This window comes from Garra rufa, chromosome 16, assembly GCF_049309525.1.
Source record: "Garra rufa chromosome 16, GarRuf1.0, whole genome shotgun sequence".
In the NCBI taxonomy this organism is placed as follows: domain Eukaryota; kingdom Metazoa; phylum Chordata; class Actinopteri; order Cypriniformes; family Cyprinidae; genus Garra; species Garra rufa.
The window spans coordinates 30,745,916-30,761,670 of record NC_133376.1 but is presented as its reverse complement, the minus strand read 5'-3'; the positions used below and the strand labels follow the sequence as shown (position 1 = coordinate 30,761,670).

At 35.1% G+C, this 15,755-nt stretch overlaps 1 protein-coding gene across 1 annotated transcript in view; it reads left to right on the top strand.

Annotated features, from left to right (window-relative positions):
* The window catches only part of rnf145a (ring finger protein 145a), a 30,257-nt gene that overhangs the window by 8,706 nt on the left and 5,796 nt on the right, over nt 1-15,755 (top strand). The window contains exons 3-9 of the mRNA XM_073820540.1: nt 5,413-5,521; nt 8,508-8,599; nt 11,344-11,579; nt 11,657-11,832; nt 12,024-12,164; nt 13,478-13,660; nt 13,755-13,902. Coding sequence (XP_073676641.1) covers nt 5,413-5,521; nt 8,508-8,599; nt 11,344-11,579; nt 11,657-11,832; nt 12,024-12,164; nt 13,478-13,660; nt 13,755-13,902 — 1,085 coding nt within the window. The remainder of the gene's footprint in view (nt 1-5,412; nt 5,522-8,507; nt 8,600-11,343; nt 11,580-11,656; nt 11,833-12,023; nt 12,165-13,477; nt 13,661-13,754; nt 13,903-15,755) is intronic.

Sequence of the window (15,755 nt, the reverse complement as noted above, 5' to 3'; positions counted from 1 at the left end):
GTCAAAGGTTTTTGAACAGTAAGATTTTTAATGTTTTTTAAAAGCAGTCTCTTCTGCTCACCAAGCCTGCATTTATTTGATCCAAAGTACAGCAAAAACAATAAAAAATTATAATATTTTGACTAAAATGTAATTTATTCCTGTGATTTCAAAGCTGAATTTTAGCATCATTACTCCAGTCACATGAACATTCAGAAATCATTCTAATAATCTGATTTACTGTTCAAAATAAAATATTATTATGCTAAATGGAACATTATAAATGCCTTTATCATCACTTTTGTTCAATTTAAAACATCCTTGCAAAATAAAAGTTTACATTTCAAAAGCTTGGCGTCTCTAAAATAATGACGCCAAGCTTTTGAATGGTATAGTGTATAATATTACAAAAGCATTTTATTTCAGATACATACTAACTAAACTTTGGATCTTTCTATTCATCAAAGAATCTTAAAAAAATGTACTCAACTGTTTTAAATATAATATTGATGATAATAATATTAATATTAAAAAATGTGGTAACACTTTCTATGAAGCCCCTATTTATAATACATTATAAGGGTATTTCTAAGGCATTATAATGAATGCATAATGCATTATAAAAAACCTTATAATATGTTATATCATGTCATAAATAATCATAACAACAATTATAATACATTATAATACTTGAGTATTTGAGGTTATAACTTTTAAGATTATGATTATTGACGCCACATTAAATCTACTTAATTTATAATGGATTATATCATATTACATTTATTTTTTACATTATATTAAGTTTCATTTTGATGGTCCACTTAGTCCATTTACTATATGCTTAAACTTTCCTCCTACATGTCAACTGACACTCCTTAGAGTATTAGTAGACTTAGTTTTTGGTTAGGCTAGGTAGAAGGTTCATGTACTTGCAAAGTTACTTAATATAATATAATATAATATAATATAGGCTAATATAATATAATATAATATAATAGTTTGTCTTTTGGGGAAACATCAAAATTCAGTGTTAGCATATATTTAGCATACTAATAATAATAATTACTGCTAGCTGACATGCAGTTGCAGAGTTACTAATCAAAAGCTGTATAAAGGGTACTATCAAAATAATCAAACAGATAATACAAATGTGTCATATTACACATTCATCTGATCTGATGCATGATCTTAAGGTTCTTTGGGAAATATTATTATAATTACTTATAAGTGGTCTTTGTATGCTTTAAGTAAAGTGACATGAGAAAGATGACAAGATATGAGACTTATAATTCGTTATAACTATGAGGAGGAAATCATACTCTTAAAAGCTATAATCACAAAAAAGTAAAAATTATAATACATTAAAACTGTTCTTATGAATACTCATGAGATGATATAACATATTATAAGGTTTTTTATAATGCATTATGCATTCTTTATAATGCCTTAAGAATACACTTATAATGTATTATAAATACAGGCTTCATAGAAAGTGTTACCAAAAAGGTTTCTTGAACATCATATCAGCATATTTGAATGATTTCTGAAGGATCATGTGACACTGAAGACTAGGGCTGGGCGATATGGCAAAAATGTAATCTCGATAATTTTTTTCCCATATTGAACGATAACGATATATATATATATATATATATATATATCTCGATATAAGCTGTTGATGTTGCCAGCTTTAAAATAGTATCCCAACAATGACTAAAGCCACAAAAATTAAAGGGTTCATTAAATTACATTTATTACATTTACGTTTATCAACAAAAACAGATTACAGTTTTGGCCTTAAAAATTAAAACAACTTACTAAAATAAATTAAAAAATAAAAGTTGTGACAGAGTATGGTAAATGAGAGTAAATGTACAAAATGTAAACATAAAATTATTGTAAAAACATAATTTGTAACACAATTATTTATTTATTTATTTATTTATTATTATTATTATTATTAACACAATTGTTTATGTTCTCTGTTATAGGTTGAGCTATTTAAATTAGAGGCAACCGCTGCATTTTGAAACAATCTACAGTATAAATAACAAAAAAAATGACAGTTCTTTCTTAATCGTATTAAGTGCAGACAATTCAGCAATAATCAAAGTAGGCTACTCTCTAAATATTCAAAGTGCAAATAGAGACCGAATATTTTAATCATGCTATAGACATACACAACCTATTATAGCCTACATACTAATAACAGCCTAGATATGTCATGTAGCCAAAAGACTATAGAATACCCAAGACATGTCACTCGTGTAGTTTTGAATGGGGAAAAATGCAACGCTCATTATGGCCGCGAAGCCCCGCCTTCTTAGTGAAAGAGCCAATCGTTGATTAGAAAAGTCAGCGCGTCACTGCAGCTGCCGTTAGAAGTCCCGGTTGCTATAGAAACAATCGGCGCTCTAAGACGTGCGCTCAGTTCTGCGCATGCGCACTGGCTCATCTAGCCGGAAAAATAAGCATTTTTTCACGCTATTGGAGCACAAGGAACCATATTCATGAGGCAGTTCTTGTTGGATTTCTTTGGAGATTTAAAATATGAAATTTAATCGTAAGCTTGGTGAACAGTTTTGGAGAATTTGATGTTTCCCCATTAAAACAGATAGGAGCTGCACTTGTATGCCCGAGAGGCGTTTCAAAGATGGCCGCCGAGTGACATGACTTGCCTTAAAGGGACTTTGATGTAGCCTAATTTGCGTGCATTGGGGAGTTACTCTCTAAACAAGGGGAATTAAAATTGCTTTTGAATGCGCGTGCGTGTTTTGCTTTCAGTTTCAGTTTTAACAATCGCGCCGAGCTGAGACTTTTCAGATAGCCAAACCACTTATATAACGGAATTCGTGCTACCTTTTTTGTCGACAATTTCAACATCTTTGGATAATAACTCGAGGTTAGATTCACTTTCGTCGCTGCGTCCACTCTTTTTTTTTTTTTTTTGTCGTCCTGGTGTTAAGTTTGCTTCGCAAAGTGCGGTAGGAAATGAACTTTGTACTTTGACGTGCACACGCACGCTGATTGGCAGTTGTCGCATATTTCTGCTGTGTGATTGGCTCTTAGATGAATCCATATCGAGCAAAAAATGTCTACAGTCGTGGCCAAAAGTTTTGAGAATGACACAAATATTAGTTTTCACAAAGTTTGCTGCTAAACTGCTTTTAGATCTTTGTTTCAGTTGTTTCTGTGATGTACTGAAATATAATTACAAGCACTTCATACGTTTCAAAGGCTTTTATCGACAATTACATGACATTTATGCAAAGAGTCAGTATTTGCAGTGTTGGCCCTTCTTTTTCAGGACCTCTGCAATTCGACTGGGCATGCTCTCAATCAACTTCTGGGCCAAATCCTGACTGATAGAAACCCATTCTTTCATAATCACTTCTTGGAGTTTGACAGAATTAGTGGGTTTTTGTTTGTCCACCCACCTCTTGAGGATTGACCACAAGTTCTCAATGGTATTAAGATCTGGGGAGTTTCCAGGCCATGGACCCAAAATTTCAACGTTTTGGTCCCCGAGCCACTTAGTTATCACTTTTGCCTTATGGCACGGTGCTCCATCGTGCTGGAAAATGCATTGTTCTTCACCAAACTGTTGTTGGAAGAAGTTGCTGTTGAAGGGTGTTTTGGTACCATTCTTTATTCATGGCTGTGTTTTTGGGCAAAATTGTGAGTGAGAAGCAACCCCACACATGAATGGTCTCAGGATGCTTTACTGTTGGCATGACACAGGACTGATGGTAGCGCTCACCTTTTCTTCTCCGGACAAGCCTTTTTCCAGATGCCCCAAACAATCGGAAAGAGACTTCATCGGAGAATATGACTTTGCCCCAGTCCTCAGCAGTCCATTCGCCATACTTTTTGCAGAAGATCAATCTGTCCCTGATGTTTTTTTTGGAGAGAAGTGGCTTCTTTGCTGCCCTTCTTGACACCAGGCCATCTTCCAAAAGTCTTGGCCTCACTGTGCATGCAGATGCGCTCACACCTGCCTGCTGCCATTCCTGAGCAAGCTCTGCACTGGTGGCACTCAGCCTCTTTAGGAGACGATCCTGGCGCTTGCTGGATTTTCTTGGATGCCCTGAAGCCTTCTTAACAAGAATTGAACCTCTTTCCTTGAAGTTCTTGATGATCCTATAAATTGTTGATTTAGGTGCAATCTTAGTAGCCACAATATCCTTGCCTGTGAAGCCATTTTTATGCAACACAATGATGGCTGCACGCGTTTCTTTGCAGGTCACTGGTTAACAATGGAAGAACAATGATTTCAAGCATCACCCTCCTTTTAACATGTCAAGTCTGCCATTCTAACCCAATCAGCCTGACATAATGATCTCCAGCCTTGTGCTCGTCAACATTCTCACCTGAGTTAACAAGACGATTACTGAAATGATCTCAGCAGGTCCTTTAATGACAGCAATGAAATGCAGTGGAAAGTTTTTTTCGGGATTAAGTTAATTTTCATGGCAAAGAAGGACTATGCAATTCATCTGATCACTCTTCATAACATTCTGGAGTATATGCAAATTGCTATTATAAAAACTTAAGCAGTTACTTTTCCAATTTCCAATATTTATATAATTCTCAAAACTTTTGGCCAGGACTGTAGAGCTTATCATCGTTATTAACATAAATTTTATCACGATTCGATATGATATCGTTCATCGGCCCAGCCCTACTGAAGACCGAAGTAATGATGCTGAAAAATTAGCTTTGATCACAGGAATAAATAGCATTTTAAATATATATTCAAATGGAAAACAGTTTTAAACAATTTTAAATAGTAAAATATTTCAAAACTGTGGTTTTACTGTACTTTGGATCAAATAAATGCAGGCTTGGTAAGCTGAAGACATTAAAAATCTTACTGTTCAAGAACTTTTGACTGATAATGTAGGTAGTAAATTTCACAATCAGCTTGACTTGAATTTGGAGCAATTTCTAAAATTATTTTTTAAAAATCTGACTCATGCATGTCAGACTGCCAAATGATAAGACCCAAGGTATTAAAATTTGGAATAACTATGTATATTTCAGAGACTGATAACTGAAATAAATTAAAAAGGCATGTAAATGTGTAAACAATGTAGTACTACTTTTTAATATTTTGCATTATTACATAATGTTTTTTTAAATAGTAGGTAGTGTATGGTATATTCTGCACACTGAACAGTATGCTAGTATTCCCCTCTGAACGTAGCCAGAGACTCTTTATGCAGGTGTGACTATCAATGCATTGGATATCCGGATTCCGTCAGTGTGCTCTGGCTGTGTGACTTCCTTTGACAGTCTGAGTGAATGAACTCTCTCTGCTGGTCTTGAGAGATATTGAGAGCGATGTGGCCTCAGAAGCCCTTCTGTGTGCTCGACAGCATCCTCAAATAGTGGCCTAACAGCAGCCCCATTCTGTTTCTCTCTCTCTTTCAGGCTACATTCTGAGTCTGGTTCTGCTCACTCTGCCCCGACAGCACCTGGTGCAGCTCTACCTGTATGTGCTCACTGCTCTGCTGCTGTTTGCTGGTCACCAGATCTCAAGGTGAGTGTTTAGAACTTTAGAAATAGAGATTGACAGAACAGCTGCTCCCACCATAACCCTAATTGCCACTTAAATTCTCATAAAAGCAGTGTTTGCATTCAACCAAGAGAGCATCATGCATTTTAATTTAGTCTACTTTATACAATATAGTTGACTATATTTGATTAGTTTTTTTATTCATTATAAAAGGGGACTGACTAATACTAGATTCTAGAATTGATTCTAATATGCTGAATTGCTACTTTTTATGTTTGTGGAAACATTTCTTCCTAGGATTCTTTGATGAATAGAGAGATTTAATGATAAATTCATGATCATTTCTTAAGAAACCCTTTAAATTTGTTTTTATTGTACTTTGGATATTTAAATAATGCTACACAAAAACATTTGTTTTTAATGCTTTGAAGGTAGAAAGAATGTTAATATCTGAGCAGGCAGTGCGACAGACGCGTTGCTTTACTGGTTTTCTACTCTGCCACGCTCATGGGTCCGCGATTATGGTGTGGTGTTTTGCTTTTGACAGCTGGCTGTTTAGTGTCAGATTAAGAGAGAGCTTTTAGCACATTTCTCAGCATAATGTGTGTCTGTAGAAAAAGCAGTGGCTGCTCAAATTAAGATCACCCAAGTGTGGCAAAGCCATTACTGCCAGCTCGTAACTTACCTGCCTCACTGTATTCCCTCTCTGCCTCCTTACGCTGAGCAGAGCCAAGCTCAGATAAGAATTTAAGCAAGCTTCATAAATCTTTATTCAAGTATGCGTGTGTCATTTATGACACCCATTTGGTCCTTTAAACAAGTTAATCTCCAAAGAGTCAAAAATAAATAAATAAAATATGGTGTTACAGTGCCAAGTATTCATACTGCTTCATTTTTTTTTTTTTTTTTCACATCAGTCTACACTCCATACACCACGGAAAAAAAAACGAGATCTGTCACAACTTTGTAAATTTATTAAAAATAAAACAACTGAAATAAGTACATTGCATAAGTATTCATACCCTTTACTTGGTACTTAGCTGAAGCACCTTTACAGCCTCAGATCTTTTTGGCATGGTGCAACAAGCTTTGCACGTCAGCATTTGGCAATTATCTGCCATTCTTTTCCTCAACTCTTCATCTCTCAAGCTCTGCCAGATTGGATGGGCATATGCACATTTTCAGTTTTTTTTTTTTTTTTCCAGAAATATTTGATTAGGCTTAAGCCCAAGCTGTGGCTGGGCCACTCAAGGACATTCACAGAGTTGTCTAAAAGCCACTCTTGCTGTGTGCTTAGAGTCCTGTTGAAAGGTGACCCTTCTGCCCAGTTTGACATTCTGAATGCTCTGGACTTGGTTTTCATTAAGGATATTTCAATAATTTGTGCATTAAGCTTTTCTTCTACTGTGGGGGATGAGTCCCACAGTCCATGCTGCTGAAAAACAGCCCCACAGCATGAGGCTGCTACCACCACACTTTACTTTTGGGATGGTACTCTACAGGTGATAAGCAGTGCCTGGTTTTCCCCATACAAGATGCTTGAAATTGAGGTTCATCAGACCAGAAAATCTTGTTTCCCACAGTCTGAGGGTCTTTTAGGTGCTTTTTTGCAAATTCCAAGTGTGTTTCATATGTCTTCACTGAAGAGAGAATTGAGTTTGGCCACACCACCATAAAGACCAGATTGGTGGAGTTTTGCAATGGTGTTTGTCCTTCTGTAAGTCTCTTTTATCTCCACATATGATCATGGAGCTCAACTAGAGTGACCATCAGCCTCTTGGTAACCACTCTAAGTAAGAACCTTCTCCATCAGTCGTTCAGTTTGGCCAGGAGGCCAGCTCTAAGAAGAGTCCTGATTGTTTTCAAACTTCTTCCATTAAGGGTAACGGAGACTACATGCTTCTGTGAACCTTCAATGTAGCAGATTTTTTTCTAAACTCTTCCCTAGACGTGTGGCTTGATGCAATCCTGTCTCTGAGCTCTACAGGCAGTTTTCTTTTACCTCAAGGCTTGGTTTTTGCTCTAATAGCATTTTCAGCTGTTAGACCTTTTATTAAGACTTGTGTGGCTTTCCAAATCATACCCATTTTATTATATTTGCCACAGGTTAACTCCACTCAAAGTGTAGTATAATCTACAAGCAATATGAATGCTCCTGAGCTAAATTTAATCTGTCCCAGATAAGGGTATGAATACTTATGCAATGTAATCATTTAAGTTCTTTAGTTTTAATAAATTAGCAAAAATGTTAAAAACCTGTTATTTGCTATGTCATTATGTTATATGGAGTGTAGATTGGTGTAGAAAAAAAGTTATTTAAAGCAGTTTAACATAAGTCTGCAGCATAAACAAAATGTTAAAAAATGAAGGGGATTCAAATACTTTTGCAATGGATATTACATACTGTATATACAAAGCCATTGCAATAATCAAATTTTTCACCCGAAGCTATTTAAGGGCTTTTCTATGCACACAGCTTTTATGGACCACTTTTATGCTGCTTTAATGAAACTTTCGCAAAATATTTTAAGCTTGAAAGCTTCAGTTTCATTCTTTATAACTGTGTAAAAAAAGTGACCAGCACATTATTCAAATATTGTACCTTTGTGTTCCACAAACAAAAGGACGTTATGCAGGTTTGGGATCTTTTTTTCCTCTCAAAAATGAGTTTTAGATCAAAAATAATCGTTGGAGCCCCTGCAGTAGCCCTGCAGAGCCCCTAGGGCTTGCAGACCCCTTATTAAAAACCTGTTACTAGCGAAGGCTAAAGAATTATTTTAAACTTCTAAATGTCAGGTTGTTTTCTGTGCTCACTGGGACTCAGCTGTAAGTTATATAAGGGATTGTTCTCTCAGGAATTCTAGTCTGATAAAAACAGATGGACTAATGGTTCCACCGCTCTGCTCTGTCTGACTCGGGCTGTAAGTATAGATCCTCCACAGGCAGTGATGACTCAGGGGGAATGTCACGCTGTGAGAGGTTAGAATAAGGTCTCTGTTCTCTGTTTCAGGGACTATGTGCGCAGCGAGCTGGAGTCTGGATATGAGGGCCCGCTGTACCTGGAGCCTCTGTCCATCAACCGCTTCACTACTGCACTCATCTGTAAGTGCCTTCAAAGGATCACATGTTTACAGTCAATGTTTGCAAACCATTTTTACTTATATAAATGATTTCTGAGTAAAATAGTAAAAATTGGTTAAAAGAAAGTTATTAAGAAGTAAGAGAGACTCCAGATGTCAATTAAAAAGGTTTTAGAGAAATAAAGAAAGTCTTTATGTTTTATTAAAAGATTATAAAAAATATTTTTCTTAGAATAATGTGCACTGATGAATTAGTGCTATTAGGGCTGGTTGATGTTACCAAAATTATATGTTCTTTAAAGAAATTATTATCAGTAATAAAGTATTATAATTAGTTCACATAATAATAAATATACTATATTAATAATATTAATTAATAAGTATAATAATATATGTGACTCTGGACCACAAAACCAGTAAGGGTAATTTATTTTTTAAATTTTTTAATTGAGATGTATAAAAAAGCTTCTAAAAGCTGAATAAATACGCTTTATGTATGGTTTGTTAAAATAGGACAGCTATTTGAAAACCTGGAATCTGAGGGTGCAAAAAAAAATCTACATTTTGAGAAAATCACCTTTAAGTTGTCCAAAGGAAGTTTTAGCAAAGTATATTACCTATCAAAAATGAAGTTTTGATGTATTTGCGGCAGGAAATTTACTAAATATCTTAATGTAACATGATCTTTACTTAATATCCTAATAATTTTTGGCATAAAAGGAAAAGTCAATAATTTTGACCCATACAATGTGTTTTTGTGAAAAATTCACAATATGACTATGAAGTTTTAACATCCCAAGTCACGTTCTCGTCACGTTTGAGTCCCACACTGACTCATTACAGATTTTATTCAGTCCGAACGTGTGCTCATGTCATTCTCTGGAGAGTTGGGTAGTTTTGCATGTCTTGAGATGTGATGTCAGATGTCAAGGCATTTCCCAGTCTTCTTCCCGTCTTATATGCCGCCTGCCCTCAAACACACTGCACAAAAAGCCAAAGATGCAGCTTTTTTTATTTTCCCCTCTCATCACTTTTGCTATAAGTACTATCCTTTGCCAGCTTAATGTCAAAACCTGTCTTGCTCACTTCCTTTATTTATTTTTTTTCTCACTCACAAATACGATCTGCCCTTCCCCTGGTTTGTGGTATGTCATACTCTCCCATACTCTCTCTCTCTCTCACTTTCTCTTTCACTGTGTTTAATAAGTCTGTCCCATCCTTTAACTTTCTTGCTTTTTCATCAACCACTATACGTTGAGTCATTCTTTCCTGCTGTTTTGGCATTTTGCTTGACATTTATACAGTTTAGGGTGTAAATCGCACTACGCTCATGCTTAGATCATATTTCAACTTAAATAAAATAATAAATGACCTTTTTTTGGTTTAGGAAAGCAACACTTCACAACAAGGTCCCATTAGTTACTTTTAGTTAATGCATTAAATATACTCTTTTATATATATAAGGTGCTTCATGAACTTTTTTTGTTTAAATGGTTCCATAAACAACCTTTAACATCTGAAGAACCTTTCTGTTTCACAAAAGGTTCTATGTGGCAAAAGAAGGTTCTTCAGATTATAAAAAGGTAAGATAGAGATGTTTTTTTAAAGATCCTTTGACTGAATGGTTCTTTGTGGAACCAAAAATGGTTCTTCTATGGCATCACGGTAAAGAACATTTTAAAGCACCTTTATTTTTAAGAGTGTATCATCAACTAACAATGAGAAATGTATGTTTAAACTTTTATTCAACTTTTCTGTTCAAGTTTTTTCTTGTCATTCAGAGTTTTGATGTACAGAATATACTGGCTAACTTTACTGACTGTTTTTGTTTTGTTAAATAACACAAAAGGTGATGCACGTTTTAAACAGGTCTTTAGAAAAGTATATTGCCGTCTTCATTTATGTGAAAATTGTGAGAAGTGAACATTTTTATATTTTTTTTATATTACAGCTAATTTAACTTTGGTTTGTGTTGAAAAAAGTAAAAAGTAAAAAAAAGTTTTACTTTTTACAGACATTTTTTTTTTCTTTAATCAGAACTTGAAACAAACCATAAATGTAATTTGTCAAAAAGTAATAAATGTGTCTGTAATCGTATTTTTTTCTAAGTTGGTCCCAACTTTTTGCATTGTACCCTACTTTTTTGTAAAAAAAGATAATTTAAATCGTAATGTATACTCAATTTAAATTCTAATTCTATATACATCATTATAGTACTTGCTTGTACTGAATTGAATTAGTCTTTTTTTAATAGAAAGAAACATTGTGTACCGTCAATGATTTTCTTACTGCATTACAGTAATGAGAATGATATATTTAATTATAAGCATAAGCATAAGCATATATAAGCTTTCTTTCTTTCTTTCTTTCTTTCTTTCTTTCTTTCTTTCTTTCTTTCTTTCTTTCTTTCTTTCTTTCTTTCTTTCTTTCTTCAACCGTGGCATCTGTTGGTGAGATTCACCCTTGGGTTTATTGCTTGCTATTTCACTATTGTGCACATTGAGTTCTTGAGTGCTGCTGGGTCCTTCAGCCATTACTCTGAATTCTGTAGGGCCTAATTAACTCCAGCCAGAACAGATGCATTCATTAATGTCAGTGAGTACAGTAGGGAACACACGGCTCAGATTAAGGTCTAGTGCTTTGCTTTATTGTATTATATTGTGGTTTGCTATTAATAGTAAACTTATTATTGTGAACTTTTCTGTATATTTGTAATGCTATTATCAATAAGATGTTTATTTTATTTCTCTGTGTTTGTGTGAATAGGCCAGCTGGTGGTGTGCACCTTGTGCTCCTGTGTGATGCAGACCAAGCGCATTTGGCTGTTCTCGGCGCACTTGCTCCCTCTGGTGGCCAGGCTGTGCCTGGTCCCTTTGGAGACCATCGTTTTCGTAAATCGCTTTGCCATGATTTTCACAGGCCTGGAAGTCATTTACTTTTTGGCCTCCAACCTGCTGGTGCCATTTAATCTGGCCAAGACAGCGTACCGGGAGCTTGCACAGGTTAGAAGAGTAAAGGCTAAAAAACTTGAGTGTTAAAAGAAACAAGAATGAAGCTCTTCTCTATTTTATTCTGTTAGGTGGTGGAGGTTTATGGGTTGCTGGCTCTCGGTATGTCTCTGTGGAATCAGTTGGTTCTGCCCGTGCTGTTTATGTGTTTCTGGCTGGTTCTGTTTGCTCTCCAAATCTACACGTACTTTAGCACACGAGACCAACCCACATCTAGAGAGAGGCTGCTCTTCCTTTTTCTCACCAGGTGAGTTGAAGTTCAGACTGCTCTGCTTGTTAACCCTAAGCATTTTACTAAAGGGAGTAATAGAGAATAGAGTGTCGCTGATTTTTTTCCAGTAAAATATTTGATGATTGACTGTTAATAGATCTTAAATGTTTAATTTTGGTGTCATGAAAGTGTAGTGTACAGCAACTTAATTTCTAAATGTTCTCCAGTATTGCAGAGTGCTGTTGTACTCCGTACTCTCTGCTGGGCCTGGTCTTCACCGTGTCATTCGTTGCTTTGGGAGTGCTCACTCTTTGCAAGTTCTACCTGCAGGGCTACAGGGCTTTCATGAATGACAACACCATGCACAGGTATCATATACCCACTCTCATGTCATTCCAAAAAAAATTATCTCATGAAACACAAACAAATGCCATTTGCCATTTGGTTTAGTTTATTTATAAATGATATTCAATATTTCTTTAATAAATAATATTAATTAAAAAATTTAAAAAAATATTATTATTACTATTTTTTTAGAGATCTGATTTCATTATGTTTTTGAAGTAAGTCTTTTTTTGAAGACAGTGCTTACTAAGGCTGTATTTATTTGATTATAAATAAATTAAATTTTTTTTAAAAAGAAATATTGTGAAATATTTTTACAATTTAAAATGACTGTTTTCTATTTTATGTATTTTAAGATGTAATTAATTTCTATGGTGACAACACTGAATTTTCAGCAGCTAATACTCTTCACAGTCTTCAGAGTCACCTGATCCTTTAGAAATCATACTAATATGCTGATTTGCTCAAGAAATATTTTTATTATTATCAGTGCTGAAGACTTTTTTGTGGAAACCCTGATACATTTTTTTCTAGTTTCTTTGCTGAATAGAAAGTTCAAAGAAACTGTGTTGTAAATTTAATGGATCCTTTTCTAATAAAGGTATTCAAAAACATACCCTCAATTTTGTATAAATTCAGGTTTTGAACCTGTGTCTTACCTCGCCAAATGAGCTTTTCTTTGTGCTTAGTTCACTCAAAAATGCTAATTCTGTCATTAATTACTCACCCTCATGTCATTCCAAATCAGACCCATAGGACCTTTGTTCATCTTCAGAACACAAATTCAGATGTTTTTGATGAAATCCGAGAGCTTTCTGAACCTGCATAGACAGCAAAGGTACTTAAACGTTCAAGGCCCAGAAACGAGTGCACCAAAGCCTGTAAGAGAAGAAAAAAAATTAGGTAAAGTTGTAATTTTTGTTTTCTTTGCACACAAACAATATTCTCGTAGCTTTATAAAATTACTGTTAAACCACTGATGTCACATGGACTCACCTTACTACCTTTCTGGGCCTTGAACGTCTAAGCAGGGTCAGAAAGCTTTCGAATTTTATCAGAAATATCTTAATTTGTGTTCCGAAGATAAACAAAGGTCTTACGGTTTTGGAACGACATGAGGGTGAGTAATTAATGACAGAAATTTGATTTCTGAGTGAACTATCTTTTTAAGCTGCCACTCTGTCCCCCATTTATTCTTCCCTTCAGTAACTATACCATTAAAACCCTGCTAAACAGTTTGGCATGGCATCCGCTTTTGATTCATTATGGCATCTGTTTATGACATAATTGACCATGGAAACCAGAGAAGTCCATCAATTCCTCATCTCTCTCTCAGGGGCATGACGGAGGGAATCACTCTTCTGATCCTCGCTGTTCAGACTGGACTGATCGAGCTGCAGGTCATCCACAGGGCCTTCCTCCTGAGCATCATCCTCTTCATTGTGGTGGCCTCTATCTTGCAGTCTATGCTGGAAATTGCTGATCCCATAGTGCTGGCACTGGGAGCCTCCAGAGACAAGTACATAAGATACTTTAATATACATATTATGTATTATAAAAGTGAACATTGTGATTTAGTGTTCTAATTATTTTATAATCATTGTTGCCGACAGGAGTTTATGGAAGCATTTTCGGGCAGTTAGCCTGTGCTTGTTCCTGCTGGTGTTCCCGGCCTACATGTCCTACATGATATGTCAGTTCTTCCACATGGACTTCTGGCTGCTGATCATCATCTCCTCCAGCATCTTGACCTCATTACAGGTAGAGATCCCAAACAAACACACACCATCAACTCTGAACTAAAGCATCACTGAGTAGAGAAACAGTATAAAGGAGCAGAAAATGAGCCAAAATGATTGGGAGAAATTGTAACTCTCAATATTGTGTTGTAGGAATCTTGACCAACAATTGTGGAGATTTTAATGGTTTTTGGTAACATTAGCCATACAAATAGCAGATCTAATAGATCACACAACATCATAAAGTGTGTTATATGACTTTCTCTCTGTTGTCTAATTGTTTTCTAATATTCCGTATATAAAGTTTAAAAAAAAATCTTCCTGTTTCTTGGATGATGTTTATGTTCTTGCTAACCGTCACGTTGACCATCAAGTTGAAACTGGTTCTGTGAGCCCCTACTGTAATTCCTAAAAAATATACTGTATGTCAGGGAAGTGTAATATAGTTTATTATTAAAGAAAGGAGAAATGAATCCGATAACTACTAGAGAATATTTGCATCTTGTTTGTGGGGGAATAAATGCAAAAGAGTGTTCTGCGACTTTATTTTGAAAAAAAAATAATATATATATATATATATTAGAGGTGGGCCGTTATCGGCGTTAACGTGCTGCGTTAACGTGAGACTCTTATCGGGCGATAAAAAAAAATATCGCCGTTAATCTATTCTCAATGTTGGGTTGGGAGCTGGGTCTAAACTACGTAAGCTGTGATGACCTTCACCAAAGAGTATAGAAGTACCTTTGCCTTCACCTTGATAGTTTAGCGCGGATGTCTACCTAGCCGAATTGAGTGTATGATGATCCGTGATCCGTACGGACCAAACTGTTATGTCTTCAGTGAACCGAAACAGCTGAGAAAGAGATGCGTGCCAGTAGTCGGTACGTGCATTATGCCTTAAAGAGACAGCATCCTATAAATACCTGCAGTGAGAAGCACTAGTTATTTTACAATTAATTATTAAATTTCCGCACCTGAATTCTAGGGTTATTGATTTTATTAGTAACTTTATGTTGTATTCATTTACACTTGATATTTGTGTAATTGTTCTTGTTTTGTTACTGACTTTATTAGTTCAGCTAGTAGTGTTTGCTGTGGATTAGAAGTAGCCTACTTAAAGTAAGCATTCAGTAATTAGTAAAAAACAAACTTTTTTGTTTTGTTTTGTTTGTTTTTTGCTGATCCGAAAAATGATCCGATCTGTGACTCCAAATCCATGATGTGATCCGAATCGTGAGTTTTGTGATCCGTTGCACCACTAATATCCATGCCCTTGTGCATCTGTGTATTAATCTGCAACGCGCACGTCGCACAGCCTTTTACTCAGAAGTAGGCTACATGCAGTGTGGGAATAGTTGGTTACACAAGTTTGTATAGTTAATTGTGTTGTAAATGCAATTGTCAAGCAGTTTGTGATGCATTTTGGAAACAGGAGATGGGCCCCTGGTCTAATGCGCCACCTGGCTTGAGAAACCCGTTCTCAAAGACTTACTTTTAGTCATTATTTGGGTAACACACATATTCTGAATGCCTTCAGCAGAATTCAAATTAGCCATTTTAATCTAGATTAATCTAGATTAATTCCAAAATTAATCTAGATTAATCTAGATTAAAAAAATTAATCTATGCCCACCTCTAATATATATTATAAGAAAATATATAATATATATTATAAGAAAATATTAAAAATCTAAAAAAAGGAAAAAGTATTAAAAATATATATAAAAACGTGATATATATATTTTTTTTTATTAAATATAACTGTTCACTGTTAGTTCATGTCAGCTCAGTTCCATAAAATAATATTAATAAATACAATGTTGAATTTAAAATGATTAAATGCTTAAGATATATTTTATTGTCAGTTCATGTTCC